This window comes from Lissotriton helveticus, chromosome 3_2 (assembly GCF_964261635.1).
Source record: "Lissotriton helveticus chromosome 3_2, aLisHel1.1, whole genome shotgun sequence".
NCBI classification, from domain to species: Eukaryota; Metazoa; Chordata; class Amphibia; order Caudata; family Salamandridae; genus Lissotriton; species Lissotriton helveticus.
This window is the reverse complement of record NC_136062.1, coordinates 179,563,674-179,588,956: the sequence shown is the minus strand read 5'-3', so window position 1 is coordinate 179,588,956 and position 25,283 is coordinate 179,563,674. Positions and strand designations below refer to the sequence as shown.

The following is a 25,283-nucleotide window of genomic DNA, read 5'->3' as shown; positions in this document are numbered from 1 at the left end:
TGTCTTCTTGGAAGAAGTCTTTGTAGTCACGAGATAGGTGACTCCTCCCTTGGACAATACTGCACATGGGCATCGGCTCCATCGTTAGATTGTTTTTCGCCATGATGGGAAATGATGGAGTTAGTAGAAGTAAAGAGAAAAGGATGTCCATGCGTGTGCATCTAAGTAAGATGAAAACTGGAACGTATACAAGTCCCGGGGAGGCGGGAGGGCGTGTACGACTCTGCAGCTCTACATGCCAAGAACAGATGCATATTGGTAAGTAGCATTTTCCGTCCGAGGCATATGAGCTGCAGATCGTACACTTTGCATGGACTGTGCAGCAGTGTCTCCCCTAGCGGTGGTCCCTTGTATCTGTTGCAGTAGTTTAAAAGAGTGTTTTAAGGACAGCTTGGCCTACTGCAGCTTGCTGCTTGGCTTGCACCAACACAATAGTGTTTAGTGAAGGTGTGTGGTGTAGACCATGTTGCTGCCTTACATATGTCCTCTAGTGGTATGTTTCCTAAGAAAGCCTTGGAGGCTCCTAGTTTGCGAGTGGAGTGCGCTCTAGGAGGAACTGTTCGTGTACGTTTAGCTTTTTGATAGCAGATTTGTATACATTTTACAATCCACCTTGCAATCCCACTTTTAGAGATGGGGTTGCCTTTATATGGAGGAGAGAAAGATACAAACAACAGTTTTGTCTTTCTAAAGGATTTAGTCATATCTATATAGTATAAAAGAGCTCTTTTAACATCTAATGTGTGTAAAGACCTTTCTGCTACAGAGTCTGGGTTTTGGAAAAACACAGGTAACTCTACGGATTGGTTTAGGTGAAAAGGAGTGATAACCTTTGGGAGAAATTTTGGATTAGACCTAAGAACCACTTTATTAGGATGTATTTGAAAAAATGGTTCTTGTATAGTGAACGCTTGTATTTCACTTACTCTACTGAGAGAGGTAATGGCAACAAGGAAAGCTGTTTTCCATGTTAGGAATTGCAGTTCACATTTATGTAGAGGCTCGAAAGGGGGTCCCATGAGTCTTGTAAGGACAATGTTCAGGTTCCATACATGAGAAGGTGGTAACCTGGGTGGGATTACTCTTTTTAATCCTTCCATAAATGCTTTGATTGCAGGTACTCTGAAAAGAGCTAGATGCTGCCTGTTTTGTAAATAGGCTGCAATTGCTGCAAGATGTAGGCGTATAGAAGAATAAGCCAAATTAGACCTTTGTAGATGTAAAAGGTAACAAATGATATTTTGAATGGAAGCATCCAGTGGATCAATGTCATTATTTATGCAAAAGATTGCAAATTGTTTCCCTTTAGCGGCATAACACACTCTGGTAGTGGGTTTCCAAGCCTCTTTGATGAGATTCATACAGTCTGGTGGTAGGTTTAGATAACCAAACTCTAAGACTTCAGTAGCCAGATCGCCAAATTCAGTTGGTTTGGGTCTGGGTGTCTGATTTCTCTATGGTTCTGTGTTAACAGTGATGGTGTGAGCTGTAACTTTTGATGTGGAACCAGAGAGAGATCTAGTAGTGTAGTGAACCACGGCTGGCGTGCCCATGTGGGAGCTACTAGTATCAGTTTGAGAGACTGTTGTCTGAGCTTGCGCACTATTAGTGTAATGAGTGGGAGAGGTGGAAAAGCGTATGCAAATCTGCCGGACCAATTCATCCATATCGCATTGCCTTCGGACAGTGGGTGTGGAAATCTGGTGGCGAAGGTTGGGCATTTTGCATTGTCGTGAGTGGCAAACAGATCTATGTGTGGATGCCCCCACCTTTGGAAAAATGGCTGAAGAACTTGTGGATGTTGTTCCCATTCGTGAATCTGTTGTGACTGCCGACTTAACAGATCTGCTATCTGATTGTGAACTCCTGGAAGGTGTTCTGCTAGCAAATGTATGTTTTGAGGAATGGCCCATCTCCAAATGTTCTGTGCGAGCTGGGACAGTTGCAGAGTGTGTGTCCCCCCCTGTTTTTGTATATAGTACATGGCTGTCATATTGTCCCTCCGGATTAAGACAGCTTTGTTCCATACTTGAAGTTGGAACGACTTGAGTGCTAAGAATTTTGCTAGCAGCTCTAGATTGTTGATATGGAACCGTTTTTGTTGGTTGTTCCATTGACCCTGAGTCGTATGATGAAAGAGATGGGCTCCCCATCCTGTGAGGGATGCGTCTGTAGTGAGCACTACTTGTGGAACAGGCTCGAGGAACGGCCGCCCTTTTGTTAGGTTTTTGGTGTTCCACCACTGCAGAGAGCGATGTGTGCGGCTGTCCACCAACACCAGGTCTGTTAGTTGACCTTGAGCCTGGTTCCATTGTTGTGCTAGGCATTCCTGTAATGGTCGCATTTGCAATCTTGCGTGTGGTACTATGAAGATGCAAGATGCCATCATGCCTATTAGTTTCATGAACACTCTGGCTTGGAGAGAGTGTTGTTGGTGAAAAGTGGAAACTAATGCTTGAATGCTTTGTATCCTGGCTGGGCTGGGATACGCTAGGGCTGTTGAAGTGTCTATTGTAGCTCCTAGATACTGATGTACATGCGAAGGTTGCAGGTGCGACTTGGTGTAGTTTATTGTGAACCCCAAGTTGTGCAATGTTTGAATTGTCTGATGTGTGTTGGACACATTGGTTGAATGATTTGGCTTTTATGAGCCAATCGTCCAGATAAGGGAAGACATGAATCTGCTGTCTTCTGAGATGTGCCGCTACTACTGCTAAGCACTTTGTGAACACTCGAGGTGCTGTTGTGACTCCAAAGGGAAGGACTTTGAACTGATAGTGCTGACCTTGTATTACAAACCTTAGATACTTCCTGTGGGCAGGATGTATAGGAATGTGAAAGTATACGTCCTTTAGGTCTAATGTTGAAAGGAAATCGCCCTGCTGCAGTAGTGGGAGCACTTGTTGCAGAGTGATCATATGAAAATGATCTGACTGAATGTACTGGTTGAGTGGCCTGAGGTCGAGAATTGGTCTCAGTGTCCCGTCCTTCTTGGGAATTAGAAAGTACAGCGAATAAACCCCTGGTCCTTGTTCTTCTAAAGGAACTAGTTGAATAGCATCTTTTTGTAGAAGTGATAGAACTTCTTGTTGAAGCAGAGTCAGATGGTCTGTGGACATTGGACGCTGCCTAGGAGGTATGTGCGGAGGGGTTGCTGTAAGTTCTAGGCAGTAGCCATGTTGGATAATCTGTCTTACCCACTTGTCTGTTGTAATGGAGTGCCAGACAGGCAGGAACTGCGTTAATCTGCCCCCTAAAGGAGTGGAATGCTGTTGGGGAGCAGAGGGAAGTCACTGTTTTGTTGCGGAAGAGGATTGGTTGCTGTTGTTACCGCGACCTCTTCCTTTGCTATTGTTGCCTCTGTATCCTCCTCTAAAATATCCCTTGTTTGAGGATGTTTTTGTGTGTGACTTGAAAGATGTGGTAGTTTCTGCTCCAGTTTGCTTGGAGCCTCCTCTATAGAAGGAGCGACAAAAGGAACCTCTAGCTTGTGTGGACTGTAAAACCTCCATAGACTTGGCGGTGTCCGTGTCTTTTTTAATCTTTTCAAGTGTAGTGTCTACTTCTGGCCAAATAATTGGTTCTGATTAAATTGTTAGATCAAAATAGTGGTTTGCACTTCTTGTTTGAACCCTGAAATGCGTAACCACGCATGTCTTCTGAGTACGACACTGGTATTTACAGCTCTAGATGCTGTGTCTGCGACATCTAGTGCACATTTTATAGAGGCATTGGATATTAGTTTGCCTTCCTGCATAAGGTCTGTAGCCTGATCTTTATACTGGTCTGGCAGGTGCTCAAGTTGTTTCTCTAAATGATCATAATGAGCCCTGTCATAACGAGAGAGGAGGGCTTGTGTATTTGCTATACGCCAAATATTTGTAGATTGTGCAGCTATTCTTTTACCTGACGCATCAATAACTTTGGATTCCTTGTCAGGTGGGGGTGCTTCACCAGAGGTTTGAGAGTTTGCCCTTTTCCTAGCATTGGACACAACTACTGAATCTAGTGGTAGGTGTCCTTTAATGTAGACTGGATCTGTGGGTGCAGGCCTATATTTCTTCTCAATTCTGGGATTTACTATTCTAGTGCGTACAGGATCTTTAAAGATTTCTGGAGCATGCTTAATGACCCCCTTAATCATAGGCAGAATTTGAGTAGATCTTTGTGAATTTTCAAATGTATCTAGGAGAAAATATTCAATGTCATCAGAATGCATTGGCACTCCATGGTTAACAGCAGCTCTGTTTAGGAGATGATTAAAACCAATATCTTCTGGAGGAGAAGGTTTGGTTGGGTATGACTGTGGATCAGGAATGTCGGGCACATTTTGTGGGTTTGTAAAATCCCATGGTACATTTTTGGGGTTAGAAAAATCCCATATACCCTCATCTACAGGGTATGAATCAGGTTCTCCTATATCCTCCCCTCCACCTATATCGTATTCATCATCAGTACTCTGAGGTTAATGTGATGATACTGGAGAATGTACAGGAGAGAATTGAGGTGAAGTGTGAGGAAGAACAGGAGAGGAAGGAGGTATAGGAGAGGGAGGGTGCATAGGAGACGTTGCACAGTCCTTTTTCTTGGCAGGTACTACAGGTGTGGGTGGAGCATCTGCTGGTCTCTTTTTAGGAGGTATAGCATCTACATGACCTGTCTTAGGGTTTATGTAGATCTTCTTTTGTCGAGGATCTGGTGTAAAAAGGTCTTGCTCATCTACAACCTTCTTAGGCGTCAATTTTTTCGGCTCCGGCGGAGGTTGCCATGTATCTTTAGCCTTGGGAGGTGCTAAAACGTCCTGTGGCAAAGTTTTCGGTGCCGAAGGTGTTCTTTTCGGCTTGTTAGGCGTGGTCGAGGGTTTATGAGCCTCGGAATCAGGCCCCGTGGGTTTTGGCACTGAAGAGGGTGTTTTTGGTGCAGAAGCTGGTCTCGTCGGTTTCGAGGCGTCGGACGCTGGCTTCGCATCTTTATGTTTAGAAGTAGACGGCTTCGGAGCCGGGACTTCTTTCGGTTTCGGCACCGGTGCAGTTTTAGGTTCCGGTGCCGGTACGTCTTTAGGCTTCGGTGCCGAAGGGTCTTTTGGTTTTGGTGTTGAAAGATCTTTGGGTTTTGGTGCCGAAGGAATATGTGGAATTGGCACATGCGGCTTGCTCGGTGTCGAAGCACCGGAAGGCTTAGTTTGTTTCTTCGGAGCCGGGCCGGAAGGCGGGGCTTTTGAAGCAGGTAATCGGTCTCGACTGGGCCCTTTGGGCGGAGTGCTGACCTTTGTCTTCGGTTTGAGCAGTGTATGTGGTGCAGGGGCAGTAGTACTCACGTGCTGACCCGATGGAAAGGAGTCATCCGAGTCGTCTGCCTCTGATACGATCTGGAGATCAGGCGAATCTCCTTCGGGGACGAGTAGAACTTCGTCGTCTAAGATATCTTCCGGTTCTGGGGCTGATCTCCTCATTTCGTGTCGCAGGCCCTCCGATCCCGGATAGTTTTCTTCGATCGGAATGAGGCACAACTGTGCAGGTCGACTCGTCGTGTTCCGGTGATAGACAGAGGTTGCAAACCTCGTGGTGGTCGCTATGTGGGAACTTTGCTCTACGTTTCGGGGATCTTTTGAACGGAGTTCTGTCCATGAGGTGTAGGCCACACGGAGTCGATAGGCCCAACGGCCCGCGGCGATGACCGGAATGGAGCGGATGACGTCGAAAGTTATTGTACTCTATGTCGAAAGTAGTTTAGGAAATTTTTGTGCTTCGAAGTTGCTGAAAAGTATTTTTCTAGCCGGAGCGGAGACACTTTCATCCGAACTCAGTGGCGGAAAAAACAATCTAACGATGGAGCCGATGCCCATGCGCAGTATTGTCCAAGGGAGGAGTCACCTATCTCGTGACTACAAAGACTTCTTCCAAGAAGACAACAACCTACAATCATCCGAGCCCAACACCAGGTGGAGATCTAATGCAAAGTGTACGATCTGCAGCTCATATGCCTCGAACAGAACTTTACGGGGAAGGACCTAGCTACCTCAAACATAGGATTTCCTTCAACGGTCCTCATAGAAACCTACGCTTCGCTGATCTGTTGTTGGCCAATGTCCCCTGTTTTAAAAAGTCCAGACTAGGTGGTAAGTCTCTTTCCTTCCTGGGGCCCTTCCACGGGAGCAAAATGCCTCTTCATTTGAAAAGCATTGAATCTGCTCCCTTGTTTCGAAAAAAAACTGAAAACATAGCTGTTTTCTTGCCCCTAAGTTGTCTTTCCCATACTGCAACCTTTCAGCCTAGCCACAGGACACTCTGTGGAGTAACAGTGCACTTTACAAATACCCCCACAAAGACACAGACGTAGACTCTTCGTCAGTCTGGACAAATAGGACATCTCCTGTGAAGGGCTTGTTAATGATAGATGCTTGAACATCTGGTTTAACTACTGATATTCTTAGCCAGGCATGCCTCCTGAGAGTTCTTCCCGTGCACAACTGCCTGCTGGCAGTGTCTGCCGCATATAGGGCTGAATTTAGGAAAGTGTTGGCCACATTTTGTCCTTCCTGCATGACTGCTTTTGCTCTTTTTCTGTATTCCATCAGGGATTCCATCTCATTCCATTGCTGATGTCCATATCTGTTCATAAGGTAGTTAAAGTTGGCAATCAATCACAGTGTTGCTGCTTCTCCCTCCATCTTTCTAACCACCAGATCAAGCCTCTTGCTCAGGTGGTGGTCCTGTTGGAACTATGAGTGTTATTGGGCCTTCTGGACATAACCACAATGATTGAGCCTGCGGGCACATTACCGTGAATGTGTTTCGGGACCTGTGTCGAGGCTATGCATTTCTTTTCGACCCTGGCAGTTATTGCTTTAGTTGTTGCAAAGTTCTTTGTATGCCTCCTTGTCTTGATCCAAAATGCTGGGAAGCATTAGCAGTTACGGGTTTCCCTTGTTGGCAGGCATTAAAGTTTGTAAAAGGAAACAGCAGTCGTGGACCAGGGTCAAAAACGGACTCGATAATTCTAGTCTCGGTGCCTACTCTAACCAGGGAACACACTCGGCAACTCTGGGCATTAAGCTTGCCTCATCTCTACAACGGCCCCCCACAGACGCCGGGGATGCCTGGTTTCACTTTGGAGATACCCAGAAACGGACCATCTCGCAGCGAAAACCAGGACGGGTTCCCCAGCGGTCTTCAGCGCCAGGATACTCCATGGAGTCGCAGTGCGCTTTACAAGTACACCCACATTTACATTTACATTTTTCCTCTTCTAGCTGTACCCAAAACGTTTTGGCAGCATTCCTGATGATGATGTTTTACATTGTGAGGTCATCAGGTAGTGATGGCCTCAAGCGGTAATTCTTCACCTCCTCTTCGGGGGGAGTTAGTTTCGCAGTCGACCTACGATTCCTGCCCCTTCAACAAGCCCCTTGGGCGCATACAACTCCTCTTGGAGTTATTCCTCATGGGGATCAAGTGTTGCTGGAGCCTCCATCGCGGATTCTTCCTCTTCCTCCTAGAACGTCTAAGGTTTTGGCAGAATTCGATATTCTTTTAAAGAGTCGCCGTACTCCTCCTCCTGCTGAAGTAGCACCGCAATTTTTGCCTCAAGCCTTCTCTTTCTTCTCGACCTCCTGCGCCCTGTGTTCCGCATCTGCCTTGCTCTTTCCTTTTACGCTCTCTCGAGCACCTGGGTCTTTGATATCCCTGGTCTGTGATCCATGGGCATCTTTTGCATCTTTCGGTCGATGTTTTAACCAATGCAAAGTTGCCTTTTGGGGTCTTTTTTCAGGAGGTTTAATGGTCTGGGCCTTTTGGCACTTTTTTTACCTCCTGGGTCTTCTTTACGGCTCTCTTGCCTCCTACGTCTCTGCCTGTTTTTTCTCAGTGTTCTTGTCGAGGATTTATACGTCTGATCCTCTGTGGACTATCTCGGCCTCCTCGATGTTGTTGTTGCTGGCCATTTCCTGCTCTCTGTGGAACATCTCTGCTCTGCAAGTGCTGGCCCAGACGTGGTCAAATTCCAGCGTCTGTCTTCTGTGTTCATTCAAGGTTTTAAGATGAATCAAGTACAGGCTTCGTAATCCTTGTTTGTGGGGTGAAGGGGGACTCTGTGTGAACTTCTGGTGGTAGTTGGAGCAAAATTTAAAGGGAGTTTTGCCCATGTCTCCTACCTTGACTCCTTCTACGACCAAATGGTTGTTCCCGGCAGGGACCCCGTGGGAAGGGGAGATTGAAGGATCCTTCTCTCTCTGCCTCTTTTCTTCGCGGTCTTCGGCGAATTTATGTTTTCTTTTAAAAACGTCAGATATTTCCCAAAAACCTTTGGAGCGCCTCTATTGCTTCCAGACCCAACTGCAGAAAAAAGAATCTGAAGATGGCAAACATGCACAGGAACATCCAGGGTGCCATCTGACATTAGCAGACTGACATCCCACCAAATGTTGGTCGATGGTGCCCAAAATAAAAATAAGTCAATTCAGGACCCAACCACTGGCTGGCAGATTAATGCACAGCATGTGAATCAAGAAAAAGATTTGTGCTGGAAAAGTCGCTTGTCTTTCTTCTGCACTATATTAATAGATTAAAATGACAAACAGAGAGAAAGTTTATTTTTTTGCAGTCCTTAGATGGAGAAAAGCTAGAATCTTTCTGCATCTTTCTACAAATGTTGAGCTACTCCAGCCTTTTTTTTTTAAACTGACTTGTGCTGAACTGTCTCTAATATCTGTTTGACACAAATATCTAACAAGTTTTTCATGCAAACATGCTTGCTCTTTCGTATTAAAGAGCTACGCACCAAAGTTTTAAGTAGTTTGTGGGAAAGGTGATGGTGTCACCATGTATTATATGGGATAAAGTACTCCCTGGTATACATAAGGATACTCAATTATGATGCACTGTCCCCAGGTCATGGGGTCGTCCCCAAATCGCACTCTAAGACCACTTTGAAGAAAACAAGTTACTTACCTGTAACTTTGGTTCTCCAGTATTGGTAACTTTCATAGATTCCAATAGCTTGTATCATTCCCCGTTGTCGGAATGGGAAACTCAATAAATAAAAAATAACATAGTAGTAGGCACAAAAGAGAAAGAAAGGCCTAGGCCTTATCTCATTTTGTAGCATATCCACCTCTTTTTGTAAAAGAGACCAAAAACATACAACAACCAATCAGATTAGCCTCACCCCATAGAGCCTCAGATTTTTGTAGCAGTTGTGTAACAGTAACCACATTAGCTGAAGGCTGAGCTTTCCCAGGGGAGGAGTGTTGGCGCATGGGAATCTATGAAAGTTACCAATACTGGAGAACCAAAGTTACAGGTAAGTAACTTGATTTCTTACTCCTGTGTTGGAACTTTCATAGATTCCCATAGCTTGTATCAGAGTAGCTAGCTGTTAGCAACAAAGCACACTTTGGAAAATAAATACTGGAATAATCTTGTTTCCATATCCTCATAAGTAATGACCAGACAGTCAAACTTAGTCAGTAAACATTATTGGATACAAAATGTGCAATAACAGGAAGGAGGGTTAGAAGGGAAAGCTCACCGCTTACTGGAAGAGGTTCCTCAGGACTGACTGTCCCACTGCCGCCTCACTCCGTGTGGAAGAGTCCAAGCAGCAGTGCTTCGTGAAAGTATGGGCACTGCTCCATGTAGCTGTCCTGCAAATGTCCTTGATAGGAACTCCAGCGATAAGAGCAGTAGATGATGAAACTGATCCTTTTGAATGCGCTCGGACACGTCCTTCTAGTGGCTTACCAGCCGCTTAGTGGCAGTGGTGGATCGCACTGGCAAACCAACGTGAAACTCCTTGCTTTGAAAGGAGAAAACCTTTGCGCGGTGCACTAAGAGCAACAAAGAGTTGAGTAGTTTTCCTGAAGCTCTTGGTGCGTTGGAGATAGAATTTTTAAACATCTGTGGACAGCCAAGGAATGGAGAGACCTCTCCGCTGGAGTTGTAGGTCGAGGGAAAAAAGATTTCAGAATGACTGGCTCATTCAAATGAAAAACCGAAGGGACCTTTGGGATGAATTTCCGGATCTGTCCTCAGAATAAGAGTGCCCTTTTTAAACTGTAAGAACAGTTCTTTAATAGAGCTTGAAGTTTGCCAACCCTCCTGGCTGACAGTAATGCGAGAAGGAGGGCCCCTTTCCATGAAAGAAACTTAAGATCAGTCTTATGAATAGGCTCAAAAGGAGGACTCATGAGTTGATCAAGAACCAAATTGAGTTGCCACCTAGGAGGTGGAGGTCGAATTGGAGGGTAGACCCTAAAGAGCCCTCTTAAAAACTGTTTGACAATTCTTGCAGACCAGAGGGAAGGGCCAGAAGCCGTTCGTCTATATCTAGAGATAGCCGCCAGGTGCACTTTGATAGAAGAATGGGCGAGAACTGACTTGGCCAAGGGCAAAATGTAAGGTAAGATCTGATGAGGAGCAGAAGAGAAAGGATGAATGTTTTCTCGGCGACACCACAAGCAGAAATGTTTCCACTTTGAACAATAGGTCTTATTCGTACTTGGCGCACGGGCCTGAGCTAGTACCTCTTTACATTCCTGAGGAATATCTACATTTTGAAACTCTCGGTCTTCAGGAGCCACGCTGTCAATTGAAGTGAGCTCGGGTCCGGATGTACCACTTGGCCTTGGGACATCGTCAATAGAGAAGGAATGGGCAGCAGATGAATCAGATCTTGGCAGAGCAGGAGAATCTCTGTTAACCAAAATTGGCGTGACCACGCTGGCGCTATCAGAATCATTGTGCAGGGTTCTGTTTAGAGTTTCCTGACTAATCTTTTAATTAGGGGATTTGAAGGAAAAGTGTAAACAAATGCGCCTGACCAGGCCATCGAAAGAGCATTCCCCAACAACCCTGATGGTGTTCCCTGCTTGCGTAAAAACGGCATTTCCTGTTTTCTGGGGTGGCGAACAGGTCTATGGACGGAGTACCCCAACGATTGAAAAATTCTCTCGAGAGTGCCCTGGTCCAGTTCCCACTCGTGACAGCCCGACTTCAGACGACTCAATGTATCTGCTGTCGTGTTGAGGGTACCCCGAAGATGTTTCCCTGAAAGAGTGATTTGGTGAAGAATCACTCATTTCCAAATCTCCTGGGCCTCCCTGTAAAGTAGTTGTGACCTCGTTCCACTTTTTTGTTCACACAGTGCATGGCTGTCGTGTTGTCTGTACGGACCAGGACAGTGGAGTTCGTATTCTCTGAAGAAAAGCCTGAAAAGCTAGACGAATCGCCTTGAGCTCCAGAAGGTCGATGTGAAGGAGGCGTTGCTCGGGCCGCCTGTGGCCGCTCACTTGAAGGTCTTGCAAGACTGCTCCCCAGCCTTCCAGAGCGGTATCTGTGGTAAGTATCAGGGGAGCTGGAGTGACTGTGAAGGTGAGACCCTGGCAGAGGTTTTCGCTGACTCTCCACCAGCTGGCCGCTTCTTTCATAAGAGGAGTAATGATGATTTTGTCATCGAAAAAGCTTTGTTTGACGCCACTGCAAGTCCAGCTGTTCTTGGAGCGGACACATTTGTAGCCTGCAATGTGGAATTAAGGGATTGCAAGATAAGATCGATCCTAGAAGAGATTTGTAAAGGCGAAAAGATAGAGGCCGTATTGCTTGTAATCGACGGGCGGAGGTTATCAGTTTGTGCTGCCTTTCCTCTGATGGAAAAGCTTTGAAACAAGCTGTGTCCAGAACATCCCCCAGAAACTTGACTGACCTGAAAGGACAGAGAACTGAGTCCCAGATGACTGAAGAGTTGAATACAACTTTAGACTGCTTCCGATGCTGTTTGAGAAGACAGTGCTTTCACCAACCAGTCGTCCAGATAAAGAAACACTTCTAGTGTTTGTTTTCTGAGAAACGCTACGACTGGGGCCAGGACGTTTGTGAATATCCACTGCGCGGATCTGAGTCCGAAAGGCAGGACTTTGAAATGGAAGTGGCTTTTGGCTACTGTAAAGCGTAAACAACCTCCTGTGTGCAGGGTGGATGGTGACATGAAAGTATGCGCCCTCTAGGTCCAAGGTGGAGATGTAACCTCCCAGATTGAGGAGCCGCAGAATTTTCTGTAAGGAGACCATCCGCAACGAGAGCTCGATGAGATAGGTATTGAGCTTCCTCAGATCTAAAATAGGATTCAACTTCTCTACGGTCTTTTGAACAAGAAAGAACCGGGAGTAGAATCAACTTCCCGTTGAGAGAGACCAACCTGTTCTATCGCTCCTTTGAGGAGTAGTTAATGGGCTTCTAGATGTAGAAGATGAAGATGTTTTGATTCAGTGGCTCGCGGGGCTTTGGATGGTGGTCGATGTTGGAATTCCAGAGAATAGCCAACATGAGCTACAATCGGAATCCACCGATCTGATGTTATCGGTTGCCAGCTTCGAAAGCATTGGGATATCCTGCCCCCCCTGGTGATACCGGGGATGAAGGAGCAGTAGGAAGAGCCAGCAAGCCGCTATTGGCGCTTATAGGAATCCTTCCCCTGGCGCCCTGGTCGTCCCCTAAAATTCGAGTGAGAGAAAGACGGCAATTGGCCTGGGTGCTGATTACATAGTGGCCGGTAAGACTGAGAGGCTTGTGAGTAGGTAGAAAAGCGTTGTTGATAACCTCCTCTGTAGGAGGGAAGGCCTCTGCCCCTAGCTCCTCGAAAGGGGACCTTTCTGTATAGTAGGGTCCCTAGACATCTAGCGGTCTCCGTATCCTTCTTGATATCCAGAAGCTCATCGATATGCTTCCCGAAGAGTGCCTCTCCATCAAAGGGAAAATCCAAGATATTATTTGGACCTCAGGGCGAAACCAAATAGCACAAAGCCAGCCTTGGAAACGAACAGAGAACGGAAGGCCGTGTTTGCAATATCCATTGCACCGTCGATTATCTTGGAAGATGATCTTTCTCCTTAAGGAAGAATCTTCTTTGCCTCCACCTTAGAATCCCCTGGCAACTGGTACTGAAAAAGGGGAAAGACCGCCCCACATCTGACGATCATACCGACCAAGAATTACCAAAGCGTTGGGTGCCCTGACGAGAAGACTAGACGTGGCGGAAAACCTCTTTCCAGCGTTATCCAGATGCCTACCCTCTTTATCTAGGGGTGTTGTAAGTGGTGCTGCAGGATTCTTATACTTCCTCTGGGCCACCTGAGAATTTACAGAGTCCGGTTTAGGCAGGTTTACCAGGCAAGCAGGGCTATCCTCAGGTAGATCAAAACCTCTTGTCCAACCTTTTTTTTATCAGATTGTGTAAAAAAAAACAATATCCCCAGAGGAGAATCCACCGGGACCGGTGAAGCAGAACAGATAAAATAAGCATCTCACTCCGCCTGCAGGTCTGGAAGATATGTATCCCCTTGGTCATCAACCAAAGCATCCTGATGGATAATAGTTCCATCCTCTCCTTTTGGTGGAGGATCGTCTATTCTTTGCAGTGGCAGTGGTGGTACCCGGGGTGTGAAGGACACAGAGGGCTGCCCAATGGGAACTGAGTCCAGTTCCAGAGCTGCAGTTGATGTTGGATACCTCCGTTTAAAGTCTGACAGCATACACTGCAAACCCGAAAACAAGGAGGACGGCATACAGACCATACTCACTTTGATAATCTCTATGGTAGTCCTGGAGAGGATTGTAAACCTGTTTCATTTCATATCGCTCATCAGAATCTTTCTCCTGGTACTTAATGTGCAGCTCTGAAGGGCTATGGGTCTAACCGAATGGACCATCCTCATTAGAGTCCTCTTCCTGCAGGAGGTGAGAGTGCAATTGAGGGGTCACCCTGCTAGGTGAAGTTACTTCCAGATTCATGAGGCACTTCCTCTCTTCTCCTGTAGAAATATTTTTTTTAATGTTTATATTTATTCCCGTCTACGCTGTCGTTGACTGTTGACGTAGACGATGTAGATATCATCGTCGACGGTGCTGTCATCGACACTGCCATCGCCGTCGACGCTGTTGTCGTCGACACTGCCATCATCGTCGACGCGGTAGTAGTCGTCACTGCCATCGTCGTAGACACCGTCGTCATCTTCACTGCCATCGTCATCGACGCTGTTGTCGTCGTCACTGCCATCGCCGTCGACGCTCTCGTCGTCGACACTGCCATCGTCGTCAACGCTGACATGTTCGTCGACGATGGAGACTTTTTTATCCTGTCGATCCTCACAAGGAACAGAGGAGGTTTTAGATAGACTCCCTCACACCAGATTCTCCTGTTATAAGTCCCTTCCTCTCCTTTACACCTCGGTGAGGAGATTCAGGTGGACAGCGCCTGTCAGACCCCTGGGCAGTCTTCTTCGAGGCTTTTTGAGGGATTTCCTTTGTTAGTTCCTTCCTCTCCTTTACACCTCAGTGAAAAGATTCAGTTGGACTGCGCCTGTCAGACCCAAGTTAGGTGTTTTGAAGGCGTTTTGAGTGCACTGCTCACAAGAAGCAGGGTGAGATCATATTGCTTTTCAGATCTTAAAGAAGACACAGCTATGAGGCCTCATCACTGTCATACTAGAGACTGGATCTGTTCTAGATTTTAGCTTCTGGAACCAGGTAAAAAGACGGCCCTCATGGACCCTTATGTTTATCTTACCTAGAACTTGTGTCCTGAAGAGAATACAGTTGAAATCCAAAAGTTGAAGAGAAATCTGAGCAGAGCTCAGTGGAGACTCCCTTAGCACAACGTGCAGTAGAAAATCTGAGGCTCTGAGGCTCTCTAAGGAAGGTTCAATGGGGTGAGGCTAATCTGATTGGATGTTGTATGTTTTTGGTCTCTTTTACAAAAAGAGGTGGATATGCTACAAAATGAGATGAGGCCTTTCTTTCTCTTTTGTGCCTACTGCTATGTTATTTTTTATTTACCGAGGCTTCCATTCCGACAACGGGGAATAATACAAGCTATGGGAATCTATGAAAGCTCAAATACTGGTGTAAAGGAAGTTATGCAACCACTATGGCACAGCGGGAACCGGTCTTCGTAACTTCGTATTTATGTTACGGACAGGAGTTCGACCAGAATCAATTGAAAAGGATATTACTAAATGAATAAAGAACGTGAGTCAAGAAAAGAAAAGAAAACAAATAAAAAGAATTCTTGTGATGAACTTTATATATCTTGCATAACTTTATTTCAAAGTGGTCTTAGAGTGCAGTTTGGGGACCCCCCCCCCCCCATGACCTGGGGACCGCGCATCATTGTTGAATTCCATTTCTCATACTCAGGAGGATTCACCAACCAACACCGCTAAATAAGCTTAATTTAATTTACCAAGTGTACCAGTGAGTGCGTGAGTCTAACCACAAGTTGGACTGTATATACATAAGGATAGTGTCAGTCAGCTCAGAGTTCCATAACCTTATAAAGGAACTCCGCCTTCGGCCTCGTTTCTCCATTTGGTTATGGAACTCTTCGGTGACTTGCAATATCCTTATAATGTATGGCAGGGTGCACTGTATCCCTTTAATCAGGAGTCCAAAACAAGAAAAGTGAAGTACACTATGGAGCAGTTGGTCTAAGTGGTTGCGCCTATACTGCACCTCGCCAATATACATACCTGGAATATGTATCCTGTCCTACCAGTCTGTAAAACACTCAATGAGGCTTTGCGTCATCTGCTTCTCATACTTTGAAATTAGTATTGGGTTTACTGTTTAAAATAGCGGCCTCCAGTTCAAAAAAATGACATCACACTAAAGTTGATGCACCAAGACGCTGTTCACTGACTCAAATTGATGTACTTACTAGAAGAGGATAGTCCCCAACAAGGCGCCCAGCATTAACCTTACTACTTCTAGTTGACTTGCTGAAATCCTGGAGCTCAACTTGAATACAATATGAAGACTAGGTTGCCATGTTAGTGAAGTAGTAAATTACCAAAGGCAATGCATATGAAACTAAATATATTGAGAAAAGAACTGTATTGGTATGACAGATGTTGTGAAAAACCTCCTTCACTGCCGGTGGGCATGTATTAATTAGTCATGCACAAGTGTCATGATTGAAGAAAAGGTTTCCTCATGTTTGAGAAAAAAAAGCTACTTACTAGTAACTAAAGTTCGCCAGCATTGGCTCCTTTTAAAGATGCACATGCTTGAATTAATCCTTATGCAGCGAATCTGTAAAGCTGTAAAATGGGAGAAACCGTTCTGTCTTCAAATTCAGTAGAGATTGAAGACAGGAAGTGGGCCTGTAGTGCTATTCAATATCTTTCAATATGGTGAGCCTCTTCCAACCATCCTCTCATTGGTAACAGCTTTGGTATTAAATCAAGGGATTTTATGAATGATTCGTGGTGTGGAAACAATAACTGCTCCCTAAACAGGACATACAGTACTCGAGCATATCAACTGCTGCAACTGCCTTTTGAAATACACGTGGTTTGAATCTAGAATGTTTCAGTACAGACTGCCTGAGCTATAATAGAAGAATACGAAGAATAGAGAACACAAGAAAAATGGTAGGTATAGTAGAAGATGTTTCAGTAATAAAACACCTACCATGACAGAAATTCTTGCTAATCTTCAGAAAACAGGGTGCCCAAACATCCAGGCTTAAGTGACATGGCTGTAGGGGGTAATGCAATATAATAAACTTGGATGTAGGGCTTTCAGGTGATGTATGTCAGTGTCCTTTTTCACACAAAACTCTATTTCTTTTTTACAATATGCTTTAGATTATTACTGTTTAAAGGTTTGACCCAAACTTCATGTACACTAATGAGTGAATTTTCCAAAACAAAATATTTCAGCCTTCCACTCATGCAAACTGTACTGTCTATTTTCACTTACACGGACAGTGGAGAGAAGTCTAATATAGTCTGCAAGCAGCTCTGCAAGGAGGAAGAAGTCACTGTTTGCCTGTTCTTGGTGCAGCTGCTCTATTTTTTCCTCAACCTCAGCTAGCTGAGAGAGTGCTCGAGATAAGGCTGTGTTGTCTTCCGAGCTGCCAAGCATAGCTAGACTCTTTGCAAACTGTGCTGTATTCAGTGCCAACTCTGAAACAATGGAAAATGAAAGTAAGTAGGTGCGCATTTCACATTTTAGTAAGTTATGCCTATAAAGCATTTTCAGTCTTACCACAAACATAATGCACAAGTTACTTACCTTCGGTAACGATATATCTGTAAGAAACAGTAGTTAGTGTTAGATTCCTTTTCTTAGAATATCCCCAGGCGTCAGACTGGATCTGGAAAGTTTTGCGTAGCAGTACCCCTGCGCGTCAGTAGGCGTCTTTTGCGGCTCCGCGTCCACCGTCGTTGTCGCCGGGATGACGTCAGAGTACTTAGCCGCCGCCCTCGTGCGCTGACGTCAGTTCTTATACACAGCTTTTTTGTGCCAGAAACGCAGAGCCATGATAAAAAAAGACATGCCATGAAACTAGGGCCCTCAAAGGGATAAACCTTAACACTAGATATCGGTTCGCAGAACGGGGAGGAAGGGTGGGGCGGTAAGGAATCTAACACTAACTACTGTTCCTTACAGATATATTGTTACCGAAGGTAAGTAACTTGTGCATCTGAAAGGAACAGGTTAGTGTTAGATTCCTTACCTCAGAATCGGTACCCCAGCAATACCAACCGGTATTGGTGGTCTGCGAACCAATGATCACACCAGAAAGTCCTGGAGAACGGAACGGCCAAAGAAGTCATCTCTCCGGACTTGACTGACCAGTACGGAGCACCCGACACATCCCAGACACTTTGTTACCCTGTCGGGAGAAGATATAGCGACAGCTGGGGAGTAGACCAGTGACCCCCCCACCCCCCGCCCTCAAAGGGACAGTGAGCTGCAGAGGGCGGGTGCGCCCGTGCCGTAGCGAACTGCGGCTCTGGGCAACGAACCGAACGACCAGAGGAGTCCCCGCAACTCCTGGGTCCATGACACAGAGGAGGAGGCCCGCATCAAGATTTGCAGATGGTGGGGTGCTGCCACCACTGACAAGACACTAGCCAATCGGGCCCGGACGCTGGCACTGGGCTATTGCGGCGAACAACTGACACAGAACGGAGAGGCGGCGATTGGACCTACACGCAGAGGCTCCTAAGCACGCCAGGACCAGCAGGAGGCAATCAAGTAGACCGAGTCCTGGGAGGGACCAGGTAGGTGGCAGGCACGTGTACTATATACCGCTGACACCCCCAGCACACAGAGTGGAGGGGGGACCTATCCAGACCTCAGGGCCTGAAGGGAAGCATAATATTAATAATGGGACAGTGTGCCATTTATGGTTATGTTATAAAATTGTATATCGCGCACAGCTGCCCCAGCAAAGAGGCGTCCCGGCGCTGACAGCAGTGAAAGAACGGGGGCCCAGGTGAGAACTAGAGCCTACGGTAAAGAAAAGAGGTGTGTTTTGATTGCCTTCCTGAATGCTAGGTAGTTGCTCAAGCTGCGGGTCTGTAAAGGAAGAGTTCCAGAGTTTTGCCGCCATGGTGTGAAAATAGCACCCCCCCTAGCGAGCATCCTCCTTACCCGGGGTACCACCAACTCAAAGAGCGGAGTTGGCGGGTGCGTACATAGGGCAAACGCAGGTTTGCCAAGATCCTAGGGAAGGCAAATTTCAGAATCTTAAAGGCCGTGGAGAGAGCTTTAAACTCTATCCGCCTGGCCACCGGCAACAAGTACAGCCAGCGAATGGCATCTGCTGCAGAACACGCTCTAGGGCAACCGAGAAGGGTCCTGGCAGCCGAATTTCGGACCCTCTATAGTCTCAACATTTCTGCCTTATTAGTCCCCAGATAGAGCGAGTAGGCATAATCCTGTTTTGACAAAATTGAGGCCTGGATGATGACTTGCTGGGTTGACAGGTCAAAAAAACCCAGTAAAGGTTTGAGCCCCAGGAGTAGCCTGAAACATGTCCCTGCCACCTTTTTAGTTTGGACTTGAAAACTGAGGCCCGAGTCCAACCACACCATCAGATTTTTTACCACCTGCTTGTGGGCGGGGGGAGGAGGGGAGGGCAGCGGGCCACCAATGCTCACACCATAGCCCAGAGTCTTTCCCAACCAACACCACCTCAGACTTTCTGGCGTTAAGCTGGAGACAGTTGGCAGTCATCCACTCAGCGATGGATGTACGTTCGCTCCGAAACTTGGGAGCGTCCTGTGTAGAGTCGTCCAAGATTGCCACTACCAACTGTGTGTCATCGGTATAGGAGACAATAGTCAGCCCTCTGTTCCTGGCAACAGCGGCCAGAGGTTGGACATACAGATTAAATAACAATGGGCTCAAGGATGAGCCCTGTGGCACACCCTGTTTAATGGTGTGAACACCGGCGGTGATGGGGGGGGGGTCAGGGGAGGGGGACTGTCACCTGGAACATCGTCTCAGAAAGAAAATAAGTGAGCCAATCTAGGGCGGAGCCCACTATGCCTGCCTCCTTTAGGCATTACAGCAGAATTGGATAGGAGACCGTATCAAATGTGGCACTGAGGTTTAATAATATCAGTGCCAAAGTGCGCCCAGCATCTAGAGCCTGAGAGGGGAGAGGAGGAGACTGGGCGCAAATTGTCCCTGCAGAGGAAAGAGTGTAGGTAAGAAACACAGACCACGGGGGCCCTTAGAGGAGCGAAGACCCCATAACAGTACCTGGGCTGCAGTGAGACCTCAAAGCGGGAACACGCAGTACAGTGCGGCCCGGACCATCGTGGGGTCCATGGCAAAGGGGGCGAGCGGTGCCGAAACCTTGCACCACGCAGCCGGCGGTTGTCTGGAGGCCTGGTTCCAGACCCGAGAAAAATTTGCTGGATCCCCACACAAAGTTGCACTGCTTCATAGGGTTAAACACACTCCAGCCGCGCTTTCCCCAGAAGAACCAAACCCACACAACAATGCACACTCGATACAATCTGCAATAGCCTCAAACGGCAGAGAGGGGACAGACGCCCTTATGTCTATTCCTGCTGAATGTTGGGGGCCCATCTGGAGTGAGTCCGGGGTACAGCGTGGCGCGCCTCCCTAACCTATAGGAACATGGTCCACATAGAAATAATGTCGTCTTCTAGAGCGAAGAAGGGGGGCTCAATTAAAGACATGTTCACCAAAGCGGGGGGCTCTCAGGAAGTTAAGAACAAAGGAGGCCCGAGCAGAGGGACCTCCCCCACAGCGGAGGATCCAGAAGCCCCAGTCACACTTTCTTATCTGGAGATTCTGTTCCCTAGGCCTGAGAGAGGACCTACGAGCCGTTAAAAGAAAACTTACAAGCAAATTGCAGGCCGTCCGAAAGGAAGCAACAGATATTGGAGACAAAGTTGACACACTGGCAGAGAGGGACACAACAAAGGATGAAGAAATAGATCACCTGCAACAATAAATCATCTGCCTCTCAGAGCAACAACTGGATCTGCAGGCACAAAAGAGGATTTAGAAAATCGCTCCAGCTGTAATAACATCCAAATACACTGAGCACCTACAAATGCAGAAGGAGAAAGCATTGAGGCCTACATGGTGGACCTGTTCACACATATTCTAGGCGACACACCAGTGGAAACAATTTGTTTTTTTACAGGCCTCAGAGTGGGCGGTTGGGATCCAGGGAAGAACTGCCCACTAGATATCCTAACCTGCGTCCACAGCTTCACCCTGAAGGAACAGGTCCTTAAAAAGGCTTGTGAGTCACTGACAATTTATTTCCAGGGCCAGAACATCCACTTGTACCAGGATCTGGCGACAACAAAACTAAAAAAAAAGGCGTGAGTTTCGACCAATCACGATGTTCCATCGAGAGAAAAGAGTAGCTTACTCATGGGGCCACCCATTCAGATTGGTATTTCGTGGCAGGCACAACTTCGTCAGCTCTGTTACCTGCCCAAGGTGTGTGAACTGCTTCAGATAGATCACCCAGAGGAGCCCCGACCAAGCACTCAAACCAGGAGGCAGAGACAAGAAGGCAAGTGGAGGTGGCTGAGGGTCCCCAGAGGCAACAGAGGCTCCGGACCTGATCAAGAGACCATGGCAGCAGAACCGAAACCTCTTCTGGACAAGCTTGCTGAGGACAACACAAAGAGTGCTTCTGCCCGAGGCTACATTGTAAAGATATAGAGGTTGGTTGTGTCTGGGTCGGGAGATGGCACAGACCATCTAGATCTGGCCGAACGCCGGGTGCCTGAAAGGGAGCTAAAGCACCCCCTTTTTTCAGGATTGTGACACGTTATATTGGGGTCTGGAAGGGAAAGTGGAAAAGGGGACTATAGGTGCAACTTGGGAGCGCCCAAGACTTCCGACAAGACAAGGTCAACGAAGAACTTGAGGGTACTAACCCTCAACATTAAGGGTGTGAACAACGCAGTTAAAATGAAGGAAAAGGTGATACTGTCCTACCTCAAACTGTCTAGGGCGGATGTTTGCCTCTTACGAGAAACACACCTCCTGCGCAAGGACTGGAGCAGGCTCAAGTCCTGAGCCTTTCCACAGCAGTTTTTCTCCTGTATGACACAAAAAATGGCAGGAGTCGCGATGATATTCTTGCGTTCCTTCCAGGGTAAGGTTGGAATAAAGGTGGCGGGGATTAGGGGTCGTCTATTGGGATATCGCTTACACTTTGGCCCACACTCCATACTTTTGGGTTCTATCTACGCTCCCAACGAGAAGCAGGAACAGTTTTTACAAGATGAAATAATGGCAACGCAGGATAGATTGGTGATCCTCAGGGGTGACCTAAACTTAGTTTTTCAAAATGACTTGGACAGCTCCACCCCTCAGGGGGTCCGATATGCAACTGGGGTTGAGAGATCTGTGGCGAGAACACCCGGATTCAAGAGGTTACACCTTTTACAACCATGCTCATAGACACAATGCAAAACTCTATTATCTCTTAGGCTCTAGGGAGGTACAAGAGGCACAATGCACAGAAGAGATTGAACCCTGGGCTCTGTCCGACCACTCCACAGTCCAGTTAGACCTCGCTCTCCCACCTCAAAGCTGAGTACTGAGTACACATGGAGGCTGAAGGAAATACTACTACGCCACCCAGAAATGTCCAACAGACAGAGAAAACGATTAGGTGTTACCTAGAGGCGAACGTTATCCCAGAAACCTGACACGCAATGATATGGGACGTCCTGAAGGTGGTAGTCAGTGGCATATTAATCGCCATATCAGCGGCAGATAATGAAGCCAGGTGTGACAAACAGGCACAACTCTACCAACAGGTACGGGAATGTGAGCGTATACATCAACGCACTGGGGCTCAGAAGGTCTGGAGACAATTAGAGACTGCCAGGAAACAATTGGCCGGGCTGGACCATGCGGAATATTCGGTTTTACGTCTTAAACACGCATTGTACATGGGAGGGACAAGAGCGAGAGATTACCAGCTGACAAACTTAGAGGGCAACGACAGGCAAACACTGTTGAGGCCCTGACTAAACAGACAGGAGAGTAATAGAGGGCGATGAAGCTGAGGCAGCTAGATTTGGATCATTTTTATAAAGAGCTCCCTTTCAAGCCAATTTCTGATTACTTTGAAAAGAGCTAGGGTGTCGAGCTTGATGGCGGAACAAACAGCGGGCCTCAATTTGCCTCAGAATCGAGAAAGTCATATCTGCAATTTCTAGATCAAAACCTAACAAATCTCCTGGCTCAGATGGCTTTTCAGCAGCCTTCTACAAAACATTCTATGGCCTTTTAGCCCCTCCCTCCCCGCCCCCACAAAGGTTTTTAATGCAATCACGGGCACATCGACTCTTCCTCCTTGAATGTTATAGGCCTCTATCACAGCAATTACGAAATGGCCAAGGACAGGAAATTATGTAGATCCAATCGACCAATATCATTCTTAACTGTAGATGCAAAACTGTTCACTTGGATTCCAGTGGCTCGACTTGCCCCATGCATGGCAGGAATGGTCGGTCCGGACCAGTCCAGGTTTATTCCCAATAAACAATGCACAGACAATATCAAGAGATTTCTCCACCTTATAGACAAGGCATCCGGTTCTCAGCGAGAGATAATGCTACACGCATTTGATAGGGTGCATTGGCCCTATCTAGCAGAAGTGCTGCACTGTTTTGGATTGGGAGACAGGTTCTGTTCGTGGGTGCTAACTGGATATGAGAGTCCCTGAGCGTCGGTCACAGTAAATAGCAGGAACTCGGAAAACTTCCCAATCCAGCAGAACATGAGACAGGGGAGGCCTCTTTCTCTTCTTTTATTCGCACTTTACATGGAGCAATCCGGAGGTGAGGGAGGTGTGTTTGGGAGGAGAAGAGCATCTGACAATGTCTGATAATCCATGGGAAACACTCCAGAGTTTCCTACAGGAGGTCAAGAGATTCAGAGCATTGTCAGGCCTTCAAATTAATATTACTAAATTGCAGGCATTGAGCCTAACGGCCTCTCAAACGACACAGGAACACCTCACACAGGCGTTTTCAATTAGTTGGCGAGCTAACATCTGGTACCTGGGGATCCAACTAGCCCTGACTATTCCAGAGGCAGTGGCACTCAACTACCGGGAACAAGTGTATAGAGTGAAGTCGGACTTGGCCTGCTGGCAGCCATGCCAGCTGTCATGGATGGGGCACGTTGCAGCACTCAAAAAGACAGCCCTCCCCAGAATAGTCTAGCTATTTTTGACTCTGGGCCCCACCGGGAGCACTACAATCTCTACAGAGGGCTTTTCAGACCTTAGTTGGGCATATAAGGAACCCTGATGAGGAGTGATTTAAGTTGGCGGTCCCCGAGAGAGGGAGGAAAGGGCATCCCTTCTATACTGCACAACTAACAGGTCACACATCTTAGATATATAGTGGAGTGGTCATTCTCAGAATCGGAAAAATCTTGGTTGTTGATCAACAGGGCGCTAGCAGGAACTTCCTTGTTGAAGATCCCCTTCCTGAAAAAAGTGGGTCACCCGCCTAGCATGTACATATCGGCTATTGCTATGCCCACACTCAGGGTCTGAGATGCGATCGGGACAGGCAAAACTTCATTCCCCTCCCCATTGATCCCACTAGTGAAAAACCCAGCACCGGGGTTGAACCGCTCTGCATTTATCGCTTGGCAGAAGCAGTGGTGCAGATCTATAGGACACCTTTTCGACAAGGAGGGTCCCATCACATTCGACACCATGAAAGCAGAACTTACACTCTACGAAAACAAGAGGTTTAATTGCACACTAATCAGACACTGGGTTATGAGCTCTGATTTGATGAAAGGGGCACAATGACATTTAACTAACTTTGAGCAGTGGCTGCTGGGTAGGGAGTCTAACAAACGACTAGTCTCTGATATATACACATTTCTGATGGGCCAGAACATGACAAAATCCTCTGCAAAGTCACGGTGGAAAAGGGGACTGGGACGTCATCCAACACAGAAGGAGTAGAGGGACATACACGATAGGGCGAGATATACGACATCCAACACTTCTAGCACAGAGACGGCAGTGAAGATTGCCTCCTATTGGTACTGAACCCCAGTCTGTGTACATAAAATCAACCCAGACCGTGAGGATAAATGTTGGAGATGCAAGGATTCCCCAGGAACCCTGGTTCACATTCTCTTGGCCAGCACACTTCTGGAAAGAGATCCCATTACAAGTCGACACTCATTTTGGCACGCAACTCCCCAGATTCCCCTCCTATATAGTCCTTGGTCTCCCCAACCCGATAACCTACTCACTGTAGTCCAGGAGAGGCAGACACATTACACTGGCTCTGAGAGCAGTGCACCCATCAATACTGGTCTTATGGGGCACAGACAAAACCCCATTTAGATTGTCGTGGCTACAACACATCTGGGACTTGCTGGGGATGGAGAGGCTGTCATTGACACTTACATCTAAAGGGGACGCATTCAGACAGACCTGGCGCCCTTTTATTAGGCTTCTCTCGCAAGAACTCACTGAGCTCACATGTCCCAGATACCTTAGGTCGCTACGCTTGACAGAATCACCCCCTCACCCGAGCTAGATTGTCTACATGTCTGAAAGGCTGCAATTCCATGACGCACCACTAATAACATAGGCACCTGTGGGGGGAGAGGAAGGGTAAGGAGGGAGGTGAAGAGGGGAATTTTTCATTTAAAGGTTGCATAAGCGCTGATAGTGGCTGAATGCGGACGCCAGTCCAGCAGAGAATTGCCTACGTTACTATACTTTTCCAGCAACAATAAAACATTAAAACATAGTATGTGGTACTAAGGTACCCAGGGCATTGGTAGACTAGGGGTCTCCCATGGGCTGCAACATGTATAATGCCATCCATGGGAGCCCATGCAAACTGTGCCTACAGGTCTGCCATTGTAGCCTGCGTGAAATGGTGCATGCACCTTTCATTTTAGATAGAAGGTTTACCTTATATCGCGGTCACTGCACTC

The 25,283-nt window shown here is 46.9% G+C and overlaps 1 protein-coding gene across 2 annotated transcripts in view; it reads right to left on the bottom strand.

Moving 5' to 3' along the window:
• Nucleotides 1-25,283, bottom strand: part of SNX1 (sorting nexin 1) — a 749,531-nt gene that overhangs the window by 127,239 nt on the left and 597,009 nt on the right. For both annotated transcript variants that reach the window (XM_078684988.1, XM_078684989.1), the window contains exon 11: nucleotides 16,755-16,960. In XM_078684988.1, the coding sequence (XP_078541114.1) occupies nucleotides 16,755-16,960 (206 nt within the window). The remainder of the gene's footprint in view (nucleotides 1-16,754; nucleotides 16,961-25,283) is intronic.